This window comes from Silurus aristotelis, assembly GCF_946808225.1.
Source record: "Silurus aristotelis genome assembly, chromosome: 21".
Classification (NCBI taxonomy): domain Eukaryota; kingdom Metazoa; phylum Chordata; class Actinopteri; order Siluriformes; family Siluridae; genus Silurus; species Silurus aristotelis.
In genome coordinates, this window is record NC_139594.1 from 10,467,265 (window position 1) to 10,493,286 (window position 26,022).

A 26,022-nucleotide genomic window follows, 5' to 3' on the forward strand; every position below is an offset into this window, starting at 1 on the left:
GCATCAATGATTCCCAAATCTCAGAATTGTAAGCATTTATTCATTTATTTCATTGTAAGCAGATGACTCACACTTCAGAGAAAAAAATCTTTTCAACTGGAAATGAGTTTAAATCATTACTCCTACTCCATATTGATTTCAAAATTATGAAACCCTGTAGGGACATTGTTTGCATGTTAGCAGATATTGTTTGTCACATTGCACATCTCATACATTAAATTACAATACATGACCATAGTCAGCATGTTTAAGCAGTATTGGCTCACACTGCCCAAGGACATGCCCAGCATGCTATTTTGCAAAAAACTATTTATTTTCCTGCCATGGCAAAGTAACCCTTTGAATATTTGGAACTATTTTACAAGATACCAGCAAAATTTACACTATGCCTCGATATATGCATCAAGGTTTTTTTTTCCTCTTCAGAAGCTGAATTGGTCCAACAGTTTCCCAACAAATGAAATGTCAAAGTAACCTATACACAAGCTATTTTATTAAACTCGCTGTCTAAAAATAATAAGACGAAGAAAGCCTGTGCTTGTTACAGATGGAAGCTTTTATGAATGGAAGCAAAGAACTTGAAGATAACAAAATATGGCAGATATTGATGACCCTGAAAAATATTGTTGTGCTTGTTAAGGCTCTAGGGTATACAGATGTGGGGAAAGGTTACTATAACAATATTGTTGGAGTTTTTGGAAGTGGTCCAATGTGACAAACGAAACTCCAAAGCTCTGTTTCTGAGTAATCGATTTTGGCTTGAGATAGAGAAGAAAATACAGCTTGGTTGTTAAACGACTGTAACAGTCACCTCTTAAATATATTGATGACATTAGCAGCAGCATCAGTGAGTATTTATACACTTTTTAAAACCAGCCCTAGCTTTTATTTTTAATTAAAAGGTAATTTAATTAAATTTTAATTAAAAGAGGTTTGTGGTTATGGGAGGACTGGAAAAGAAAATCAAGGAGTTGGCATTGAAGAAGTTCCCAAGTGAAGTGGCACTAATATATTTAAGCACTATTGTAATGGTGTGCTGCTTCTTTTGGATATTTTTGATTGCTGCTAATTTTATGCATGACTGCTCTGACTATTGAGAAGCAAATTTGTTAGTACAAAAGAGCATTTAAAACAACAACATTTGTGCCATTTGTGTTATTACATCTTTTTTTTGTCAAACATCTTTTTGGCTTCTAAAAACTGACATAATTATGAGTGGGTCAGCTATAGACAGCTAATAGATTGCTTACATTATTTCACTTATATACTAACTTGACAATTACTTATCAAGATTACAATGTTCATGATTTCCAGTCAGATAACTCTCAAATTTTCTACTGAGAAAGATCCAGCTCAGGTATATACACTGAGGTTAATTTAAATTGAATTGAAGTTTTTAGAATTGTAAACAAATTCAACAAAGAAAGTGGATGTCCAATATGTGAAATATTTGTTAGTCAGGATTCTCCCCCATGGTAGATTTTTTATCTCTTTTTAATTGTAAGCAATTTTGAGATATTTTATTGAATCACATGTTTATCTTTACACTGATTGATTTGATTTGAAATTGATTATCTATTTTGCACAATGTACAGTTGTTGCCAATGCCAGCTTGGGAGTATACTGTCACTAAAGCGATGGGGGACAAATGCTGAGAAATTCTGAAATTCATGTAAATATTACAGGTTTTACTTTTTACTTGTGTAACATAAAATTTCCAATGAGAACTAAAAAGCATGCAAAAGCATTCTAAGCATTATGGTAGCATTCTCAGACATTTGAACCCCACTTTATATCAGCCATTCAATGAATGTTATTCTTCATAGTCTTTATAGACCACTTACATTTACTTGCTTTTCTAGATCATGCAGCATATTGAGCAACTTAGTGCTGTGTTATTATTATTATTATTATTATTATTATTATTATTATTGATTGTAATTGGCACTTGAAACCAGTCCTAGGCCCAGCAGATAGACAGATGTTGACAAGGTCACCACATTTGCACAATATTCTGATAATTTAATAAATTCACTACATCCACTAAGACCTTTTTATAGCAAACAAGTATAATTGAATTTAACAAAATTCTGCGAGTAATGACATTTTTGTACAGACCGAATTATGAATTTATGGATACTTAAATTCTAAGATATATAAGTATAAAAAATATTTATTGCAAATATTGTGAGGGTGTTTATATATTACACTGTGTCCCAAAAATCCTCTATATATACGGCAGGGTGGCTCAGTGGCTAGTAAGTAAGTAGTAAGTTGCATATGTTTTCTACTTGTATTTTGGTTTCTTTCTCCTGTTTTAACCTTTAATCGGTCCTTGGGGTCTATATGACCCCAATCGACTTTTCCTTGATAAAAAAAAAGGGTTCCCTTCATCTGAGTGGAATAATATTTTGTGACTTTTCCTACATAATCTATCTATACACACACAAAAAAACTGGGCTTGATTCGGTTGTTCTGAAGGTATGTAAAAACATTTTTTTACACTTCTGGTCTTCGGGGTCAATATGACCCCACATTGAAATAAATGGAAAATGTGAAAAAAACTCAATATTTTTTCTTCATTTGTCAAAAAAAAATCTATAAATCCAGCATAAATCAGAAATTTTGATCATCATTTAAGTGATTTTTTCATAAAAAATTAATATTTCATATGCAAGCTTATGGTGTAGTTGAGGAATTGTGTGGTAAATAGGTACAAAAGTACTTCATATCTCCCAAAACACAGCATTAGTGAATAGATGAGAAGTAAACAAAAAAATATATATATTATTTGTATAATTAAAAATGTATATTTTTTGTATAATTTCTCTATCAATTGTTGGGGTCATATTTGTGACCAGATTTGGACCAGATTTGTAAACAGGAAACGAAGACCTTATGAGGGTTAAAGACATGCATTGCAGTCTGTTTGGAAGTCTCCTGGGATAGGCTCCAGACTACCCTTCAACCCTATAAGAAATAAACGGTATAGAGGATGGACAGATCTCGTTTTAGACAGCCTTTAAGAAGGCACGGATACAACACGAACATTCAAATGAACATTTAAAGGAACACATTCAAAGTAGAACTACATGCATAACACAAGTTCACCATGAGTGGGAGATGCGACTCTGTGGAGAAGGTTTTGCGAGTAAGTTTACATTTTGCTCAAACCTGCTAATTTCCCTTATGTATGGAGACTTTTTGAACATGCTGCATATATATATATATATATATATATATATATATATATATATATATATATATATATATATATATATATATATATATATATATATCAAAATAAATGTTGTGGTGCCACAGTGTTTACAGAGAGAAAGAAGGTGCATGTAACTACTCAAGTAACTAAACTCAAGTGTTTCAGATGTTTGGTTGCATCTAATTAATTGGTTTGTTAAATGTCACATTTAGTGTAGGGGGACATTCATAGTAAACATATGTAAATGCACACCACCTGGGAAAATATAGTTTGAAACTGTATATTTAAGTGATTAACAATGACCTAACATTGCTGCTAAAAGAATGCCAATTTATGTAATAGGATTTGAGTGTTTCATAACATTTTGGATAAAGTTTGCATAGGATAAAGTATTGAACTTTAGATCAAAAGGTCTTGAGATCAAATCCCAGCCACACTGAGCTTCTATTTTTGGGCCCCTGATCAAAGCCCTTATCCCTATAGTTGCTCAGTTGCATGCATGAGATAAATGTAAGTCACTCCTAATAAGGGCTTGTGCCAAAATTAAAATTTTGTATGTTATTTAAAACAGATTACCCAACCTCTCAGTTTTTAGTCAAATTTGTTCGCTAAAACTTTTTCTTTCTTTCTTTCTTTCTTTCTTTCTTTCTTTCTTTCTTTCTTTCTTTCTTTCTTTCTTTCTTTCTTTCTTTCTTTCTTTCTTTCTTTCTTTCTTTCTTTCTTTCTCTCTCTCTCTCTCTCTATATATATATATATGCTATGTCAAGGCAATATAAAATCAAGCATTATTGTCATCCCAATTATGTGTGATAACATATTCAGAAATTGACCCCTCCATCTGGCATCTGGTGACACACACTGTAGAAGAGCTTCTGTCAATAACCATGAAAAACAATTTAACAAATTTAAAAAAATGATTTTTTTTTAGTGATCCGCAACTTACCAGGCCATCTTAAAAACTGTCCAAGTGGATTCTCTAGTCACCTTTAATGCAATTGCTTTTTGTTGAATTAGACTTTAAGTCTAGTCCAAGTACAGTGTGATCAATCTGTTACTTGGGGATCAGGGGGTTTGAAACTTTTGCACATGAGTGCTGTTCATAAAACTGCTGTTCGACTGCCTGATCAGACACAGTTCTGCCTCTACAGCATGTGGTTCTTATCTGCAGCCAGCTCACTTAAGAACACCAAAGTTCTCTAATGATGTAAAAAAAATGACTCTTTAAGAAGTAAAAAAAAATATATTATATAACACACTCCAGAGATGTGAGTATGAAATCAGTATTATGCATTCTTTCACAGAGGCAATCTTCAATTACATGGTTCCACAAGTTACAAAAAATCCTTTTTAGATATGTGGGCTGTCAACAAAACACTAAAAACATAAGACAAACATGCACATGCACAAATAGAGAATTTTTTTATTATTATTTATTTTAAAGTATCCTTCCAGGGTAATTAAGCACTGTAAATTCAGGGGAGAGAGAGAGAGAGAGAGAGAGAGAGAGAGAGAGAGAGAGAGAGAGAGAGAGAATACCTGGAAAAAATACTGATTAACCACAGAAAGCAGAGAGTAAAATCTCCATATTAATCTAGCAACAGAAAATCATAAGCCTGGAAAAGCTAATGATTTTGTTCCCAAGTCATCATCTTAAGTAACCACTTCATCCTGGTCAGGAATTAATTATCAAAGTGTTATTTTTTGTGATCTCTACTGATGACATTATCCAATTCCAGTCTGTCTGGTATGGCAGATATCTCAACATATATGGCAAATATGCACTGATTCTAATGACATTCTGTTAGACTCATAAAGACTGATCAGACAGACCTTAAACTTCATACTGTACATAGCTTGATACTTACTAGAATCAGTATATACACACATATAATATATATGTCCAGTAGTTTGTGGACAGCTGTCCAAATTTATTTTCTGCCAGTCTTAGTCCCCTTTACCTTATTATTATTTTTATTTTAGATTTCGTCTTTTGAAAATCATATCAACCATATTACAAAAACAACCTTCTTCCACCTTAGAAATATTGCTAAGCTAAGAAACATGTTATCTATATCTGAGGCAGAGAAGCTCTTCCATGCATTCATGATCTCCAGACTGGACAATTATAATGCTAGGTGGTTGTCCTGCATATTTAATAAACAAGCTACAGTTATTCCAGAATGCAGCAGCCAGAATTCTCACAAGGTCGAGAAAATATCGTGATATAACCTCAATATTATCATCCCTACATTGGCTACATGTTCAGTTTCGAATCAACTACAAACTATTGCTACTTACTTACAAAGCCCTAAGTGGTTTGGCTCCCATGTATCTATCCAGTCTTCTAACACGCTACAATCAGTCACGCTCCTTGAGATCTCAAATTTCTGGACTTCTAGTAGTTCCTAGAAAAGCAAAGTCGACTAAAGGTGGTAGAGCATTCTCACATTTAGCTCTTAAACTTTGGAATAGTCTTCCTGACAGTGTTCGGGGCTCAGACACATTCTCCCAGATTAAGTGCAGATCAAAAACGTATCTTTTTAGCGAGTCCTACACATAACACATATCACATATCATAACCTCATGCTTCAGTACATCTGATCACATGCACATTATCAACTTGTGCATGTTAATGTCATGAACAGCATCTACGCTAATTCCTCTCTACTGCTTCTCTTTTTCTACCCCTACCGAGACATCTTGAGGTGGCGCCAGCTCCAGTCACGTCCCACCTCATGAAGATTAAGGACCTATAAAGCAGTAGATGCCGACCTCGCAAACATCCCAAACCATTTAGAGACGTACCAGTGCCATTTGGATCCCACTTCATGTGGAGTTTGGACATTAGACCTATTTGTGTGTTTAAAGGCTCTGGCATGGAGAAGCTGGTGTTGGATCTATGATGATTGCAAATGTTAAGCTATTTTCTGAGTTGCTTAGAAGCTCCTGGTTCCATAATCTCAAATGACTGTAGAAGACTGTAGAAAGGACATTACTAAGAATCACACACTCCGGTGCTAATGTTAGTTCTCACTCTCCAGTGTTCTGTATGGTTTAAAGACTATAATCACACTCTTGATATCACCCAAATGAGGATGGGTTCCCCCTTTTAAATCTGGTTCCTCTCAAGGTTTCTTCCTCATAACATTTAAGGGAGTTTTTTTCTTGCCACAGTCGCCATGACTTGATCATCAGGGATAAATACACATCGTTTACCTTAACTCTTAAATTCTGTAAAGCTGCTTTAAAACAAATCCTTTGTGAAAAGCGCTATAGAAATAACTTTAAAATACAATCATGATGCAATCATTAAATTACAGTACTCAAATATGATATTATTGTTTATATGATATATATTATTTTAGGTCCTCTGGTGGTCTAGTGGTTAGGATGCAGCGCTCTCACCGCTGCGGGCCGGGTTCGATCCCCGGTCAGGGAACCAACTCCAGCCACTCTTGGTGCTGGTCCCAAGCCCGGATAAATGGGGAGGGTCGCATTAGGAAGGGCATCCAGTGTAAAAACATGTGCCAAATCAAACATGCGGATGATCCGCTGTGGCGACCCCTGACGGGAGAAGCCGAAAGAAAGTAATATGATATATAATATTTTAAAATCTTATATTAATTTTCTAAACCAATTAACACATAATGGTAATCAAATTCATTATTTTATTATGGAGCATTTTACATTTTAGTTCTGTACTACAACCTTCACATGTGTAAAATATTTGGAATATTTCACAATTCAGTTCATAAAGTTACATCATTCAATTTTCCTGCTAATCATGAGATAAAGTAGATTTTAATGTTTGCTATGTTTGTGTATTGTATAATGTTTGTATCTGTTTATTGTCTTATATTTTTTATGATTTTGAGGGCAGGATTGGTGTGATCACTTTATAATTACAATCCTGTGATCCAGATTATATATTGAAAGTTTTTTATTTATTAAAATGTCCCTTCAATTTTTCCACAGGGTAAATGGCAGAGAAATGGCACAACAGTTTACTTGATCTAAGAGAACATTTTCTCTCTTTGAATTTGACAGAGAGCACTCAGAACGAGAAGACGCCCATAACGCATAGAACTATCAGGGGCCATATCGGTTGTCCTGGAACCCCTCCATATTTCAGTTACTGTCTGCTGGGCCTGGAGAGTTGGCCTGGCAGTTACTTAAGCTTCTCCCTGTCCCTGCTGTGCTGCAGGCAGCTACAAGCATATTTTCTGCATTAGCACGAACGTGTGCCTCTGCCACCGGTTAGATTCTCCTGCCTGATGCACTATAATGACCCACACCAGAAAGTATTCAGCACACATGGAATGTTGATACTAATGGCAGTGGCCTTTTTTGAGCATAAGAGAGACTCTCTACTGAATTCTTTCTGATATGAAGGTACCAAAGGCACACTCCATCTCCATGGCTGTCTGCCTGTCAATATTTTTTCCCACCTGACTTGTTTTCCATTATCTTGTTTACAGTTGTGTCACAATCAAGCACAAACACACCAATACAAGTGGGGGAAAATCTTAATTAATAGCTTATGAGTATATGGCATAGATGTTTCTCTTAAATCCAGTCTTATCTATCACCAATATGGCATCATATCTCTCATTCTCATGTTGTGATTTCTTGTAATAATGGTCTGTATTCGAGTTTTACAGCCGCGACCAATGTCAAATTTTAGATGCGATTCCAACCATCCACCACTTGGTGTGATAATATTTAGTCCCAGTGATTGCAAACGAATGCATGGATAGAAATGTATGTGTAATCCACATGTCAGAAAATCTTAATGGTATGCTATTTATTGTGGTGCTTTGCCCCATATGTTAATGCTGCAGCCAAGCGTAGTGATTTAATAGAGCAACAAATACAACTGTGCGGTTTTATTGTCCTTGGGAACTGGCCAAATGCTGAGCAACCATGACTGTCCTTGACTGACCCTTTTTGCATAGTACCTCTGTACTAATGATCCATGTCTTTTCTTTCTTTTTTTTTTCTTTCTTGTCAATTTCAAGATACAGTATGTTCTTACAAAAAGAAAGAGAGAGAACGTGAAAAATAAAACTTTTATAATCAATCTCAGAAAATACCCCGGTTTAACTTTTTGCAATATATAAATACATCACGATAAAATTATTCCATAATATATTGTGCACTTTCTGCATCAACATAATAAACCTAGGTGAGAGGGAAAGATTGATGAGTGTGTGTGAGTCTATATTTTATCTCAGCATGCCTCCCTTATTACCATGTTGAAAGATAAAAAGCCATTTTCTTTTAAAGGAAACAAATAATGTAAAATTATATTTATTATGTTAAACAGTGGTGGGCCAGTGTTGACACCATTCTTTTACTTGATAAAAACTACTTATTGAGTTTGAATAATTGATGCAAAAAAGTTTTCCATTCTTTTGCACATCATACATTTATTTATGTTTTCTATTGTAAGACCATGGAGTTAAACATGTGGTTTTGTGACAAGTTATCAGTTAACACGATTTATGTAGCATGGAGCAGCATGTTTTCTTAAATGTTGTGGAGGAAATGTTTATATATATATATATATATATATATATATATATATATATATATATATATATATATATATATATATATATATATATATATATATATATATATAGTACAGACCAAAAGTTTGGACACACCTTCTCATTCAAAGAGTTTTCTTTATTTTCATGACTATGAAAATTGTAGATTCACACTGAAGGCATCAAAACTATGAATTAACACATGTGGAATTATATATGGAATTATATACATAACAAAAAAGTGTGAAACAACTGAAAAATATCATATTCTAGGTTCTTCAAAGTAGCCACCTTTTGCTTTGATTACTGCTTTGCACACTCTTGGCATTCTCTTGATGAGCTTCAAGAGGTAGTCACCTGAAATGGTCTTCCAACAGTCTTGAAGGAGTTCCCCGAGAGATGCTTGGCACTTGTTGGCCCTTTTGCCTTCACTCTGCAGTCCAGTTCACCCCTAAACCATCTCGATTGGGTTCAGGTCCGGTGACTGTGGAGGCCAGGTCATCTGGCGCAGCACCCCATCACTCTCCTTCTTGGTCAAATAGCCCTTGATGCCTTCAGTGTGAATCTACAATTTTCATAGTCATGAAAATAAAGAAAACTCTTTGAATGAGAAGGTGTGTCCAAACTTTTGGTCTGTACTGTATATATACATATATATATGTAGCTCACAAAGTAGCTCTATGAAAACGTCAGTTTTGATATTCCCTGTCTGATCAATATCTCGAAGAAAGTACAGAGCAAAAAATGGAGAGCTATTTTGATACCGTTCAGATATAAATGCTTGGGTATTAGAGTTGCTTTTACTTGTTCTGTGGCAAGCACATTACACAGATCAAAATAATTTTCAATTGCACAGTTTGTATCATCAGTTCACTGTGGTTATCTGACCATTCAAAGGTTTTCTAAGAGATATATACATGTACAGGCATGTAATCTTCTTAAGATGCGAATACTCTTAGGTCAGTACTCTATTGATGGTTTGAGGTATATTTCAGGTAGAACAAACAATAATTATAAATAAATGCTTATATTATATACTGTCACATACTGACAGTGAATCTAGTTTATGATAATTGAAGATTTCTACTAGGCAATGCTGAAGTATTTCCTATTTTATTACTCTATTTAAGTGTAGCATTTTTAAAGTACCTGTACTTTAATTTTATTTACATTTTTGTACATTTACTTCACTGCATTTAATACATAATATCTAACTTTTAGCATTCTTATACTATGTTTTGCAAAGAAAATACTGTTTCTTGCTACTTTGAAGTGAATACATTAAACGCATCATGTTTTATATTGTATTTTATGTATTTAATGTAATGATTTCATCTGTCATGACACTACAAACCAGTCAAACAAGAACCAAATCAGTGTTTCGGGATTTTTTTTTTTTTTTATCTAATTGGAAGGTTGTAAATTCAAATCCTAGAAGCACTAATTTGCTTTTGCCCAGTTGTGCAAATGAGATTAGTTGTTCTAGATTATTATTATCATCTGCCAAATTCCTTAAATGAGATGTAAAATGGGTCTCTAACAACAGAAAACATGCCCCTTAAAAGTTATGACGTACATGTTTAAATTATTGAAATAGTTTTTTTTTTTTATATATATACATGTAAAAGGAGTTTTACTTTTACTTTGACTATTGTAATATTTAAGCAGGTTATTCATACCTGCTACTGCCAAGATAAAGAGGCATGCAAGACCCCTTCTTCAAGCATTCATATTCCCACTTGTTTAATACATTTTCTATACTCTCTAGTATAGAAAACTATAGTGAACTAGCATGTTTTTGAAAGAAACAACAGTACATTCGTAAGTGGATCTGTATAAAGGAGTCTGCTAAATGCTGCAAATGAAGTTGGGGATATGATAACATGATAACATGATAACAGACTTGAACTGGATCAAATGGGGGAAAATCCAGTAGTTGTTTACTTTGTGCAAGGCAGATCTTAATAAAAAATTCTGGAATGTTATACTGTATGTAAATCAAGTCATGTTTTCATAACTAGATCATTAAGTCACTTTTAAAAGGATGCCATTTGTTTCTGGTATTTCTTTTCACAAGATATTTTTGGTATCCATCAAAAATAATGCATAACTATCATTTAGTTTAAAAAGAATAGTGTTTGAAGGACAGCACACACCAACGCATTGCAAAGCGTATACATCACGCTTTGTTAGTCCATAAACAAACAAAAAACCCACAGAGTAGTATGGAGAAACCAAGATTTACAAACATATGAACTATTCTGTGAAAATGAAAGATTTTTAACAGATTGTTAAAAAAAATAATGTAACTCTGGGGAAATCAAATTTATCATCAATTATTTTTATTTATTTGTTTTTTGTTTTATATTTTTTATATGTTTTTTGGCAAAAATACCAACTGATCAGAAAGGAATCTGACCTTGTTTGAATAATCGGACCAGACAGGCAAGGGCAAGAGATGCTAAAAGATAACTGAAAAAATGGATGAGATAAGATGAGGATATATAACAGAAAGGAGATGATGTGAGCACGATAGGAAATGGCAGTAATGCAAAAATGTGTTTTTGACAAATTAAATAAAATATATCCATGAAATGAATGTGTTTTTTCTACTCAAGAACATGTGTGTTGGTAGGTATTTCTCTTTGCAGGACAATTTTCACCACAGTAGCCAATAGGAGATAATGAGGGTTACACCTTTCAAGCAGTTTGAAGAAAGATGATGCACTATAAAATAGTTTTTAAACTAAAAATAACATTTTATGATAAGCCTCTATTGTTTTATGATAAGCCTCTATTGATGAGTGTGTGTGTGTGATTATGATTAGTGTGTGTGTGTTATGGGCTAAGCCCATAAATATCACAGTATTACTTGTAATGATCTTGGAAAGAAATAGTTAGCTGAAAATTTTGCATTGATATGACAAATACAGTCCTGAGAGTTCCTGCATCAATTTGCTCATATACTTTTGATGCAGTAAAAAGGCAAATTTAGGGCAAAGGTAGAAACAAGGAAATTATACAATCTTCGGGTACACAAAGGTAAACTTCTTGTGGTTTTCTGCTACACCTGATGCAGTCCATCAAGAGCCTGTTAAAGCAAATCATAAATAAAACCACAATTGATAGAAAAGGGAGACATCTGATGCATTTGTTAAAATTGTTGCTATTTCGCTGACCAATGATTTGCTGTTAAGAACATTATTATATATTTTTTTATTTAATTGGTCTATATTGAATATATATCTTAGTTTACCAACAGGCCTACTGAACACCAGCCATAAATTCGTCTTTGATTAATAAGTCTTTGTGAATGCAGCATATAAGTGAGCTTTACTAGTAGTGAAGAAAATTGGGGTAGGTTTGCTTCACAAAATGTCTGACTTTTATTGCAATACTGGTTAAAAAAAAGAAAAGAAAAATGTATTAACTAAGGAAAGGTGGGACAAGTATGAGTAGACATAGCGACTAGACCAGAGGGCTCCCTGAATTGGGACCAGGTCTTTATGGAATGTGATACCACAGGATTTTGGCAGGATTGAAGAATTTCTAAAGGCAGAGATGGGCAAAAAAGAGCAGATGGTTAGACACTAGAATTAGATTTTTTTTTTTTTATGCAGAAATATCGAAAGCAGATGCATTCTATCGGCAATATTATAAAGTTTCGTTGGTGCTTGCCCAAATTTGGACCGCTGTTAAAGTCATACCACCACATGGCTTTGGCTTCATCTTAGGATTATAAAACCTAGCTTTATCATTCAAATATGGACAGCGATGTCCTTTGCTTCTGTCTGGCTTGCTTGCAGGCTGTTCCAAAGATGTCTGGGTAAATGATACAATGTATATGGAATTTCTTGACCCTTTGTGCAGTGTCTGTGTATATTTTAGAGAGACAGTATGAAGGAGAGCGCAACATGTCTAAGTGTAAGTTCATGCTATGATTAAGTGCTGTGAGAGCTCTTTAATTGACCATCCCTCAGTTCCAGTCACCTGGTGTTATTTGAGGACAACATTTAAAGAAGTAGGACTAAAAAATATAGCACCAGAGCTCAGTTTATATCCATGGCTTAAAATTTTAACCATTTTAACCGGGGGATAAATGTTTGGGGAGACTGTGGTACTCCACAAACAATTTGGCAGTACCTTATGATCAGCACCCTGCTGTGCAAATTGCTCTTGGATCAATTTGAATAATTCAAAGTGTGTTCCTGACCTTTTTTTTAGAGGTTTCTGACCTTTTCAATAGGACTGGTGAAATCATATTAGAATGTTCTGGATTTCTATCCTTGAGTGCACAGAGCTATTAGATCAGATGGTTATTACTCCACACAAGGATGATCATAAAATAATACTAATCTCTAACTTAAATAAAATGATCATACATTTAAATATTAGTTAAAGGATATTGTCTCAATATTCTCTCTACTCTTTTTTTACACTCCTTTACTCCTAGGAGAGTTACTACATGCTGATTTTACTTACACCTACATTTTCTTTTTTTTTTTTTTTGCCGCTACACATTGCTCACATTCTGGGGTGGAGAAAACTGATGTGTTGACTCCTGAAGAAAAACAAGGGTTTCCACTTGGCCTGTAGTGCAGAGAAGCCCAATTATTTATGTAATACCATTTGCTTGTTTTTATGATACAAAAAAAAAAAAAAGTCATTATCTTGTCTGGGAGAACTGTAGATGAAAAATGTGATACACAAATGAATAGCATTGCCTTTGTGTACCAAATCACTTACCTTGCTTCATAGAGTTTTACTATTTTTCCATTCCGTTTTTTTTGGTATGTGAATTCCATTTAAACCACATGGATGATGCAGACATTAAAAACAGCTCATTTATGGATGTATGAATCAATTTGTTCTGCATATCCAATTCCACATATCGGCGATATATTAGTCCAAGTTTGAAAGTGTTTCTTACATTTTAGAAGCATAACTCTCTCTATTTCTCTTTCTCTCTCACTCTCTCTTTCTCTCTCTCACACACACACACACACACACACACACACACACACACACACACACACACACACACACACACACACACACACACACACACACACACACACACACACACACACAGTCTCTCTTTTTTATTCATATACCTGTAGGCCATTTTTCTGTGTTTGTGCTTGTCAGAATTAGGTTTGCTTTTGTTTAGACATACTTAAGGAAATTTATAAAAGATCCCAGATTTTCTCGTTATGATCATGGAGTTAAGAGCCAGCCTGGGAGCCTTTTATCAAGCGTCCCTGAATTCCAGGCTCAAATGAAGATTCTTCACGGACACGAGTTCAATTTGTACAGTGCTTTAATCAAACTCTATTTGCACAGTTCATCGTTTTCTCTACTCTTCTTTTCCACTGATGCTATCAATGTTGAAATAATTTGCCTGAAGCACTTTAAAACATACCACTTCAGTCTTTTATTAACTCCCCCCCTCAAAAAAAAATCAGCACTCATTATGTGGCCAGGCATGGAAGATGGGGTGCATGGTTTTGTGGCTAGAAGCTTTAGAGGCCTGGCTGATGGCCTAAATTAAAGAAATGTGAATTTCACTTACATTTGTTCCTCAGTTTCATTGAATTCAGTAGAACCTGAGGAGCAAGTGCAATGGCATTTCATTTAAAAAATCCTTCAGGAGTGCCTTTCTGCCTTTTTTTTTTTTGTTTCACTGTAGTGTACCAACTAATTAATACAGCATAATAATTTAATAATACAATTAAATAAAAAAAGAAGAAAAAACATAGACACCATACTATACAGTATTTACATTACTGCTACCCTGTGCAAGTGCTAGCACCATTACCTGTCATTACTTCAATTATACAAAATATTGAACTGTTTGCATATTATTGCTATTTGTACATATGCTGTACATGTCTAGTGAGTCACATTGCACGCATTATGCTGTTTCGCTGTTTACCTAATGCACCATAACACATATATGTAATTAAACGTAATAGCCACTCTCTGCCTGTTCTGGTATGCAAACTGTTTACCTTTAGCTTTACACTGTTATCCGTATATTAACATATTCCATTTAAAGTTGTTTTGCTCTTTGAATTACTAAATGCTAACATTTCAATACACTAATTACAATACATTACCAATACACTCATGTGGAGAAATCCTTTAATAAATAAATATGATAAAATTTAAAATTAAGTTTAAAAATTAATAAGCAATATTTGATCTATGTTTGAGACCATGATTTAAGGCTTAATGTTGGATTAAAATACAGTAAGTGTTCAGTGAGAAGAAATTAAAAGCTCAATTGAGGGCAGTCACCTTCATAAAGGGAGTTATAAATATGACCACATGATGTGTCTGGCTGTTAGTACAGCTAGACGAAAGGCAATACTGAAACAGTACCAAGCTCAGATTGGTGACAGTGGTAGAGCCAGTGCTCACAGCCTGCTATGTGTCTTGCAGGGTATTGCTACCCAAACTAAAAATATTTCAGTGACTGCCACCCTATGGCATGATATCTCTTAAAGAGATAAACAGCTTTGATTTCACTCCTAGGGTTTCTCTCTAGCCTGCCTCATAGTGTTCAGAGATTATCTGGGGGAAATGCTAAATCTTATAAAAAGAACTTTAAGAGTTCCGAAACTACACACATCTCCAACTGTGCTTTGCAATAGATTGAGAAAAAAATATCAATATTTGTATACAATATTCACACCATTTGAAAATGCTTTTGCTTGGAATTCATTCGAACACAAATGCTTTAATATTATCAGCAACAAACTAAGAGAAAAGTATAATATAAAATATATTTTCATGAGATTCAGAATTTCTTAGTATATGTTACATCCCCTCTTTGCTTTAATAACAGTGTGTGACACTGAGCTAAACTGACACAGACAGCACAGGTGTATGAAAGGTGACAATTCATTTTAGTTCAAATTGATTGTCTGAACATGTCTAATAGAATTAATTAATTTCTAATTATTGCATATAACTATTTGTGTGTGTTTATTAAAGCTGTCAATCAATTCAAATATTTATTCGCAATTAAACGCATGATCGTCATGAGTTAACTCGTGATAAATTGCAAATAATTTGTGCATTTTTATCTGTTCCTTATGTTCCTTAAATTAATACTGTTCAAGATATTAATACTCCAGTCAACATGTGCATGGACAAACATGGATGATTTATGCAAATGTATGTTTATTATTAGTGAAACCGAACTCGACATAGACAAAATATTCTTATAAATGTTTTAAAGTATTAATAGTGTTTAAAATTACATAAATCACCGGGACACCAAACGGAACTTTTGCCATATTTTTACACGGACAGTTTTATTTGCACATCATTGCGAATTTCAGAGCTTGATTTGAGACTTGGCGAGAACAATGAACAAATGTTTAGTGATTACAAGAACATTTTCTTGGAGTATTTTTTATATCTGAGTAAAGAAAGGACATTATGATCAAACGTGTTAGGTTAAAGGTCTTAATTTTGCCTCTTTTGTATTTATTTCTTTATTTATATTTTTTTTATAAAAATGGTCAAACAGAAATGCATTAATTAAGTGTTAATAGAATTTGTGCCGCTAAAATAATTTTGTGATGATGTGTTATCAACACACCAATTTTGACATCCCCTAACACATATATACTGTTATATATATATATATATATATATATATATATATATATATATATATATATATATATATATATATATATATATATATATATATATATATACAATTGTGTGTGTGTGTGTGTGTGTGTGTGTGTGTGTGTGTGTGTGTGTGTGTGTGTGAGTTGAATATATAAATTGTGTATTGTAATTTTATTTAATTTTTTATTAAAGCTCTTCAATAAGCTAAAATTTCTCTTCTACACAGAATGAGTCATCTGTGGACACTGAAAAGAATTAGATGTATTTGCAGAATTTATCCGAAGTGTCACATCTCAGTTAAGCTTTATAAATGTTATTTTTGGTCATTTTTGGGGTAATTATTTAAAAGAAATACCAGAAAAACTTGAAAGATTCTTATTATTGTAATCCACCTTATTCAATAAATATTTCAAATTCTATTTCTTTGCTTCTGCATACTTATTGTGGAAAGATTTGTGATTATTTACAGTGTCCTGTCCTATCCAAAAATTCCACTGTGCCTGTGGGTTTTTATTCGAACCCAGCAGGAGCTACACCTGATTCCACTTGTTTAATGAATTGCTCTCTGTCCTCTAATAGCTAATGAGTTGTATCAGGTGTACTTGTGCATGGTTGGAATAAAAACCTGCAGCATGGCTGACCAGCACTGGATAAGATCGGACATTGGTAGGAGATTTGATGTTGGAGACTCATCGGCTATTTAAATGAAGTATTAATAGTAGGCCTGAGTTAATGTCTTGTCATTTCTAACTTTACTGCAGAGAGCCTTCTCACAGAAAATTGCAATGTAAAGCTTCTGACTTGGTGTTATATTTATATTTGCAAGGTAACGCTGATAATTCATGAAGGGAATTATGGATTAAATGTGTTTAATCTGGTATTAGAGTTATAAATTAGTAGTAGGATGGTGAAGAAAGCCAACTGGGCAGTGAAATGTTGATGACAAATCTTATATATTTTGCCCTTCATGCTAAATGTGATGATTCAAGTTCAGGGCAATGTCACCATTGAATAAATTCTCTGACCTGTTGCAAGGTGTTAGGATGACTCTCTCTCTCTCTCTCTCTCTCTCTCTCTCTCTCTCTCTCTCTCTCTCTCTCTCTCTCTCGCTCTCTCTTTCTCTATATTATCTCTCCTTATCATCTGTTCACAACTACATACTCGCATACACTGTTATGTTTAGCTTAATTTTGTTTAAATGCATTTAATTAATGAATTAATGTATTTATTAATTCAGTGAATCACCCTAATTTCAATGTTCTAGTGTGTGTGTGTGTGTGTGTGTGTGTGTGTGTGTGTGTGTGTGTGTGTGTAAGCGTGTGTCGAGGTCAACCAAATCTCTTTAAATGTCCCCAGAAGGCCAAAAAGGAACTTTGGCTATTGACTGCATTATGAATTGTGTGTGTGGGTGTGTGTGTGTGTTAATATGTGTGGATTGTGGCTAAAAGCCATTGACAGAAGCCCCTTATTACAACCAAACAAAACTAAGAAGCAACAGCTGCTAGTTTAGTTCAAATCCCCATAGTAGACAAACAAACAAACAAGCAATGTTGAATATGTATAAATATATTAAAGGTGTAGAAATAAACCGGAAAAGGAAGTGTTGGGATTTGATGTGAGGAGTGCGTGTTTAGTGCATTGTGTTCATTGTGAATGAAGCAGTGCTGGAAGGAGGAAAGCGGGGTGTGTGGCCCTTTAAGAGCGCGCGCTCCGGGGTGGCGCTTCCCTCCGCAACTGCTTCTTGATATTAATAGTGTTGGTGTCTTGAAACTGACGTAATGCCTGGAGTCTGAGCTCGTGCCATGCGAGAAGCTTTTCTGCTCAAGACCCGAACTCACTGCAACCCGCATCCTTCTGATCTAAAACCCCAATCCGACCCGAGCGTTTCAAAGCGAAATCATACTACTAATAATGTAATAATAAACCACAGTCACACTGATCCTCAGCTGCACAGGAGCAAGTCGAAATATGCCGTCAAACAAAAAAGAGAGATATTTCCCCGAGATCAACAAACAAACACAAAGGGCGGTTTCATGATGGTTTACGCCAAAAAAAGGGCCAGCACCGTTTCAGAGCACGAAGGCTAATGCAATTGAAATCAACAGGTAAGAGAAATAAAAGGCAAATAAAAAGATAGAAAAGCAGCACGAATCAATAAACATCCGCGAGCACGGCACCGGCGAAACCCGCGACACGCGCGCGTGTGTGAGTGTGTTTGTGTGTGCGCGCACGCGCGCTTCCCCCGTAGCCGCTTTTTCGTCGCGAGCGTTCTGTTATGTAATGGTCCGGCGCGGACCTGATGGGATTTTTCGCGCAAATCAGCGGCGGTGTTACTTTTGTGCGGTGAAAGAGAGAAAAAAAAGGAGGCAGCTCGGGTTTCACGCGCCTCTTTCTTCGGGTCAAAACGCGTGAGAAATTGAAGCGCGAGCACGAGCAGGAACGCGAGCGCGAGCGGGGTCACGTTCAGGCACGAGGAAGAAAACAGCGCGAGCTCCAGTAGTAGGTCCGACTCCTGCTTTCCTTCTCATTTCTTTAAAGACCGAGAGCAGTTCACTGCGTGTCCTCCTCTGCGTGTCCACCCGGCATGTTCCACCCGAACAGCGGACATATCCGAGAGGAATAATAAACCGAGGTATTTAAATCGCGTTGTTCTGGATATTGTTTATTTATTTATTTGTTTTATTGCACATTTTTTGGTGTGATGTGCTTTGTTTCTGTGCCGCAGCATGGACGCCTGAGTGCTGCTTATTGTTCAGTCCGGTGTAGCTATAAATTCCTTGTTTTATGAATTAAGGAGAAGGAAAAACCCAATAAAAATGAAGTGGCTTTGCTCAGATTTGGGGTGTGTTTGAGTGATGGTTTGGGCTCTGAGCGGCTCAGCGCCCAAAACTTGAGAAACTTTCCGTAACTGATGTAAGATAAGCACGCGCGTAGGCATGGCAACGTGCTCGAGGCTCGAGACCATTCGGCCGGCTGTACAGAGGAGCCTCAGCCTTTCAGTTTCTGAGAACTTCATTTGACCACAAATCAATCTATAAAATAAAAACAATCAATGAAATCACAAAAAAGCACCGTTTATTGACCCATTTAAGCTTTTCTTCCTTTTCTTTTCTTTTCTCTTTATATTCTTTTCTTTAAATCAACGTTAAAATGTGCTTCAAGTTTTGTTGCGCCTTCCAGAAGATGGTTTCCCTGCATGCCTCTTTTTCTTGTAAAATAAAAATCGACTGTACACATGTCCCCACGCCTAAATACACGTCTTGGGGTTTTATACAGTCGTTTGGTTGCTTTAAAGGCTTTCAACTTCTACTTTGTGGAACTTTGGGGCTGTTCACAAATTTCTTTTCAGCAACAGGGTTTGATCATAAACCAGGTCCTACTGCTCTGAAAGAAAAAAAACACCTCTACAAGTTGATTCGTTTCAAAGACTGTCCAGTTTTACTTCCTTCTAGTTTGTATTATTATGTAATTAATGGTAAATACTTAGTAATTAACTGTAAACATGTTGCTCCAACTTTCACCTAAATGAAAGTTAGACATGTTTGCTTGTGCTGCAACTTTTTCTGAGTTGGCCCTTTATTGAGTTTTATTGCCCTCACCACACATTTCTGATGGGGGAAAAACGACTTAACCCCTGAGCTAAAAATCACCCACTGCTTTTAAAAAAATTTATTTATTTATTAATTTTTTTACTTTAAGTCACGCCACAAAATTCCCAGCCTGCTTCCAGTAGACGGCTCGGGCCGTTTCCTGTAAGCCGAGAAAGCAGCCACTCTGGGGCGGTCTGGAAATGATGCGCCCTCGAAGCTGCCGCGAGGCCGCTTTCTTGTCAGTGAAAGTTTCTTAATGACAAAGGCGCGTGAAAAGCAACAACGCTCATCATTCAGAGGGGAGAAGGCAGACTCACAACTGTAAACAAAAGTTTCAGATAGCGTCAGCGAGGATCCGCTGCTGTGTCATCGGTATTGTTCTGCAGTCACAGCTGTGCCAGCTTCACAGAGTGTGTGTGTGTGTGTGTGTGTGTGTGTGTGTGTGTGTGTGTGTGTGTGTGTGTGTGTGTGAGACTCTTGCATTACAATTTTTTTTTCTTTTATTCTTTTTGCTAGTTCAGCTGGTGTGCTGTTTTTAGCCCTGAGACATCTTTTTGTATATTGTATCACTTCAATCTGAAGTTTGGATGCTCTCTCTAACAAATAACTATTGTAAATGTTTTAGCGCTCAGTGATTGGCTGCGTGCGTTCAGATCAGTGTATTGCATTGGCTTGCCCTTTTGAAAAGAGACAGGGAAAAAAAGATCTGTGTGAGTCGTCTGATAAGAGGCGTTTGAAGTGATTGAAACGGTTCGAGGTAGATTTCAAATGTAAATGGGTACGCATCTGTGAGCCCTTTGGGCGGGATGCAATAGATCAACGCTGTATAGTGGAGAACTTTACGGCTGACAGATGAATTTGGGCCTCGGCGTTTGGAGAAAGCACCAGCGGGGGGGCCTTGCATTTGTTCTACACAGCTTTTGAGTTCGCACAACTTCTTCTTTTTTTTTTTTTTTTCTTTTTTTTCGGGACTGGCTTCTTATCACAGCGAGATGAGCCTCACACTCTTGTCTCTACCCTACAGATTCATGTGTGTGTGCTGGAGAATGAGAAGCCTGCTGTGAAAAAGAAGCATTTAAATATATATATTTTTTTATTTTTATGAAATAGGTGCAATTGGCCTACTAAGTTTGAGTCTTGACAGTGGTTGAGGAAAAATCAGTACAATCTAATTATTCTAGTATTGTTTTTTTTCCTTCATATGAATGGGTATTAAGTGTCTATTGTGTGTTGTGTTTAATAAGTAATAAATGTTTTGCTTGTGTATTTATGCTGTGCAATAAAAGACAATTTATGCATAAAATATTTACAGATGAAGAAGAGCAGAATACAAACTGCAACTTTTTCGATCTTAAACGATCCAAAAGTGGTTTAATAGAACTGATATATATCCTTTACCTTTTAAAATCTGCTTTGGTTTTATTTATTTATTTATTTATTTATTTATTTATTTATTTATTTATTTATTTATTTTCAACCCCATTTCAGAAACCACTACAATAACTATTTTCAAAAATTCCGAATGAATCATTTTTTTATTTTTTTTTATAGCACATCCTCTTTATTTCTACAATTATTTGTACCTCTTTATGCTGTGGTTAGGATAGTCAGATAGCAGATAATGGAAACTTGATTTTCGGTAAATGTCTTGCATGCTGAAGTGTATGGAGGAATAGCAATGTTCTGTGGTTTCTAAGATTAAAACTAAAAAAGGATTACACAACTGAGTCACGTCTTTTAGTTAAGTTTTAGGAGCATGAGTCATAGTTTAAGCAAGCTTTATTTCTCATTAATCGTAATTATTTTTCTCTTTAATAATAACATTTCTTGTCTTCGAGATGATGATGTTGATTTATGTCAGTATTTTGTGGGTTTAGACGCTGGTTCGCTGAAGTGAATTGCGATCTGAATCCGGAGTTGATTATTGGGTTTTTGTTTAGTTTGAAACTGTGAGACGACATTGAGAACAGTATTGAAATTTGACTCGGTGGATCATCATCATCCTCCCTTTTGTCATCCGAATTTTCACTCTGTACAAATGATTCAGCAGGTGACTGTTGTGAAGGTTGATGTTGGTGTTTTATCAGCTTCTGCCAATTTGCTTATGAAATAGAGAAGTTTTTTATTTTGATTTGAATGGAGTCAAGTATTGATTTATTTGCTATTTTGTTTAAAAAAATCAACCTAATGTTTGAGTTGCACAGAATTGGTTTGAAAGTTAGGAAACTCATTTGTCATTGGATTGCTGCTGTGGGTATTCACTATTGTTATCACTGTTGTAGTATGTGTGTGTTTTAATTGAAATCCTGTTTCCCACTGTGTTTTCAGTCTGCAGTGATTTTACTACACTGTCTATACATTTTTATGTATAGTTGTGTGTGTTTTTGGGTGGAATAAAAGCCTTTAAAATCCCTCAACAACTTATTTTAGTGACGGTTCTGCTTTTCTGATTAGAAAGTAAAATAATCATAAAAAAACAGTTAACATTGTGTTCTATAGTTTTTTCACAATTTCTACTTTTTCACTGTAAAAAAACAAACAAAAAAACAGCACGAGTGTTGTGTGCTTCTAATGTCTGAAAGTTTCGAATCGGGCAGCAGCGGTGTTGAGAGTACAATGGGTCTGTATGTTGGGTAGTTATTAATGGACTGGTTTTCAATAGCATTTTTTTGAGAGTTGATTCGAGAGGCGCCCCGAGTGAATCGCCTCCGCGCTGTGCTCTTTGCCGATCGTCTGGGAAACTTTTAGTGTAACTTTGTGAAACATCTGGATGTACCCGCTCAGATCTGTTTGACTGTGCTGTAGGGAAATCCGAAATGCCATTCCGACGCACGGCCTCGTCTCCTCTGAAACAGCAATGAGTCAGTTTAGCCTTCTCCGCTTTCTTCGCACGCCGATGGTGTGTGTTCCCTTACCGCACGTTTTCAGTTTGTCTTTTCTCTCTCTTTCTCTTACCCCCTTCCCCTCCTCCTGCCTTTGTGGTCGAGTGTTCCTTTTCCATCTGTGTGGTCTGGAGGCCTGTGTTGTGGCTATAGCATAGGCTTTTACATTGTTCGAGACAGGTCGGACAGAATGAGTCGGAGTGAAGGAGGAGTTGGAGGGAGGACTGGAGGAGTTTTCCTTGAGAATGTTTGTTTTCCTGTTTCCATTTTGGTCGGCCAGAGGGCCTGTTCTGTCAGAGCTCCCATTCACGGAACCTGCTGCGAGGACGCCTGACTACGCCATACACAACCGCCTGCGCTCTCTGGATGTTTATTGCGGTCGCTGTGTTGCGTTTATCACAACGATGCTCTTTCAGTGTATCCAAAGTTGTTGTTCTCTGTTTGCCCATCATATGGTAATCCTTACGGTAGGCCTCACAGATTTTCTTTCCATAGTTGTGTAGGAGTTAAAGAGCTGTATGTGTGCATTTATTGTATAATGTTTAATAAGTTAAATATTGGTCAGGTTTAAAAAGTGTGTATGTGTTTAGTGTTGTAGTACATCATCTTACCTGCGTTTGTGTCTGTGTGTTTGGTGTCAGGCTTTGCAGTAATTCAGAAGACAGAGCAGTGTGATGTGGCCCCGACTCTCACCCAGGATCGTCTGTGAGAACCTTTGAATAGGACGTGAAAAGGAAGGACACCACAATTTGTGAGAAACGAATGTGGAGACAGGACATCAAAAGTGAAAGTCTGCTCATGTTAATGGAAACAGTGGAATAAATTGGATCGCAGCATGGACGTGGAATAAAGGATATCTCAGAGGCAGGGCAAGGGCTTTGGATGTTCTGCCAACTCTGAAATCTGCCTCCTGTGGAAGTGGTGCTGATAATGCTCTAACCCAATGCTCAGCAGAGGTATGTACACGCATCATTACATGGCACGAAAGTACAGGAATTTTACACCACGTGTCTTGTTCTGTATTAGCAACTGCTGGGTTTTCTCTCAAATCCATGTGACTTACAGCAGCCAACCATTAATAATAAAAAAAAAAAACCACTTCTTATAATTTTTTTAATAAACTCACATTATTATTATGGCTGCTTGGGGGAATGGGAGCTTCCCCAAATTTCACATTTCTCACAGGCACTTCAATCCAGCCATCATGTTCATTAATACACCACTTTTGATTGTGAATAAATTCTTTTAGCTTTCATTCATGTGTTTGTTTTGTTCAGAGGTATTGTTATAGGTCAAGGGAGCCTTTAGATTTTCCACTCTTATCTGCGACCACACTCTTTCTAGAAGTGGAAAAAAAAAACCCAGCCAGAGTTAGAGTAGCATGCCATTTCATGTGACCCATGAAAAATCATAACAAATATACGTGACATTCTAATTGCTGAGATTGTGTCTGTGGAGTGAATCATTTCATAACACAAAGTGGCATCTCACTGTCATTAGTTTTAATGCTATGACACGCAACGACACGCATATTTAACCTGAATATTTTTTTCTCCCTGGCTATTTTTCTCATTCAGAGAGTTACCTTGTGCTCGCATGATATTTTAACTATTTAATTCATTATGGCGTAAATTAGAAACACCGTCGTGAACTTTATCCAGAAGTATCTATTAACGTCATTTTCCCGCGATTTGCCGTTGCCATTGTCACTTTAAGGATCGGTTAGTGTTGTCTGTTAATTTGTTGTAGACGTTTCTCACTATAATCGAACTAATGATGCAGAGGGAACGAGCGTAGAAATTCCCAAAATCTTCTGGACATAAGCATATATTTTTTTGCCGCTCTGAACGTTCAAACGAGGCCGATTTGAAATAAAGCGATATGAACAAAGGTCATAGTCGAGAGCTTTTCTCCTGTGCGGACTTGTATATTAAACGTCCCGTAATGAGCCGCGATTACGAGATCCTCACTTTGTTAACGCTGCAGAAATAAAGGCATTATCAATGTGCCATTCCATTTCAGCAGATTAGTGTAATGTTAAACATATGCCATTTATTTTCCCGAACCGGCTTTCGAAATAAAAATCTCAGCTTTTTTTTTGTTTTTTTTTCTTTTTCGCTCGCAATTACCTCTCGTGGTCTCGTTTTAGCAGACGCTTTTGTTAAGTCTTGCGAGTCGTGCAGGGATTCGCAGCTGCGATATCAAGATTAACCCTGCGCGGATCTCTCGCTCACAGACCACAAAAAGCTCTAAGGTCAAAGGTGACCTGACATCTTTAACTACTAAGATGAAGGCTTAGAGGCCCCTGGTATCTCCTGTTGAATGGCATTGTGCTTTTTTCAATTGTCAAGCAGAAAATCTTTGATATTTTCCCTGTCAATCACTGCTTGTTTTTGTTCCGAAGTTGACGCTTTTTCACAAGCTGCGAGAAGTAATTTAGATTTGAGGCGGTGTGAAATTTCCATTATCCTTGGAGACTTCATTGCTATCGGTTAAGGCAAGAAAAGTTTTTTTTACTTCGCATTTAAACCTGCCCTATGTAAGAAACACGTAGTCGAATTTTTTCGGTTGTTGAAAATAAACTAAAAGTGGCGCAACGTCTTGGATGTGAAAGGGCAGACGAGGCACTTTTGACTAGTCATTTTTACACGCATGTGATAGTCTTGGAATAGTAATAATAATAAAAAAGATATTTGAACACCTGCTTGTAATTATGATTGGATCGGTATCTAGGCTTGAATCTTCCAGGTCTGATGTGTTGCTTTTGGTCTTTTGTGTCATTTTTTAAAATGACTCGAGTCTGAATACTTGGTTTAAAGTTTCAGGATTTTATTTTGTGTCTATGACTCTTTATGCCTTTTTTGTCCTATAAGGTGTATTTCATGGCCAGATGTATTTTTGTTTTTTGTTGCATGCAGTAGAAGACTTTTGCACCTTTGTTAGTTGGTATTGAAGATATTTTCTGTAACCTTGAGCTCTATTAACTCTAAGTGCTCTTCATGCTTTAAGTGCCCCAGTGTGTAGCTACGTGCTGTAATTTATGCTGTAACAGCATGTTGAGAGCCAGTGCAAAAACAATTCCATAAAGTTTATTTGAAAAAAAAAATTAATAAAAAAAAGTTTTAGAA

The 26,022-nt window shown here is 35.9% G+C and overlaps 1 protein-coding gene across 4 annotated transcripts in view; it reads left to right on the forward strand.

Annotated features, from left to right (window-relative positions):
* The first annotated feature begins 18,197 nt into the window (after positions 1-18,197).
* Positions 18,198-26,022, forward strand: part of trps1 (trichorhinophalangeal syndrome I) — a 96,705-nt gene continuing 88,880 nt past the window's right edge. Inside the window, exons 1-2 of one of the 4 annotated variants that reach the window (XM_083524029.1) lie at positions 18,198-18,527; positions 23,536-23,850. In XM_083524029.1, the coding sequence (XP_083380155.1) occupies positions 23,838-23,850 (13 nt within the window). In that variant the 5' untranslated portion in view covers positions 18,198-18,527; positions 23,536-23,837. Of the gene's footprint in view, positions 18,528-18,623; positions 19,055-23,174; positions 23,362-23,535; positions 23,851-26,022 lie in introns of those variants that run through there. The other 3 variants (XM_083524027.1, XM_083524030.1, XM_083524028.1) reach the window with 3 other exon arrangements.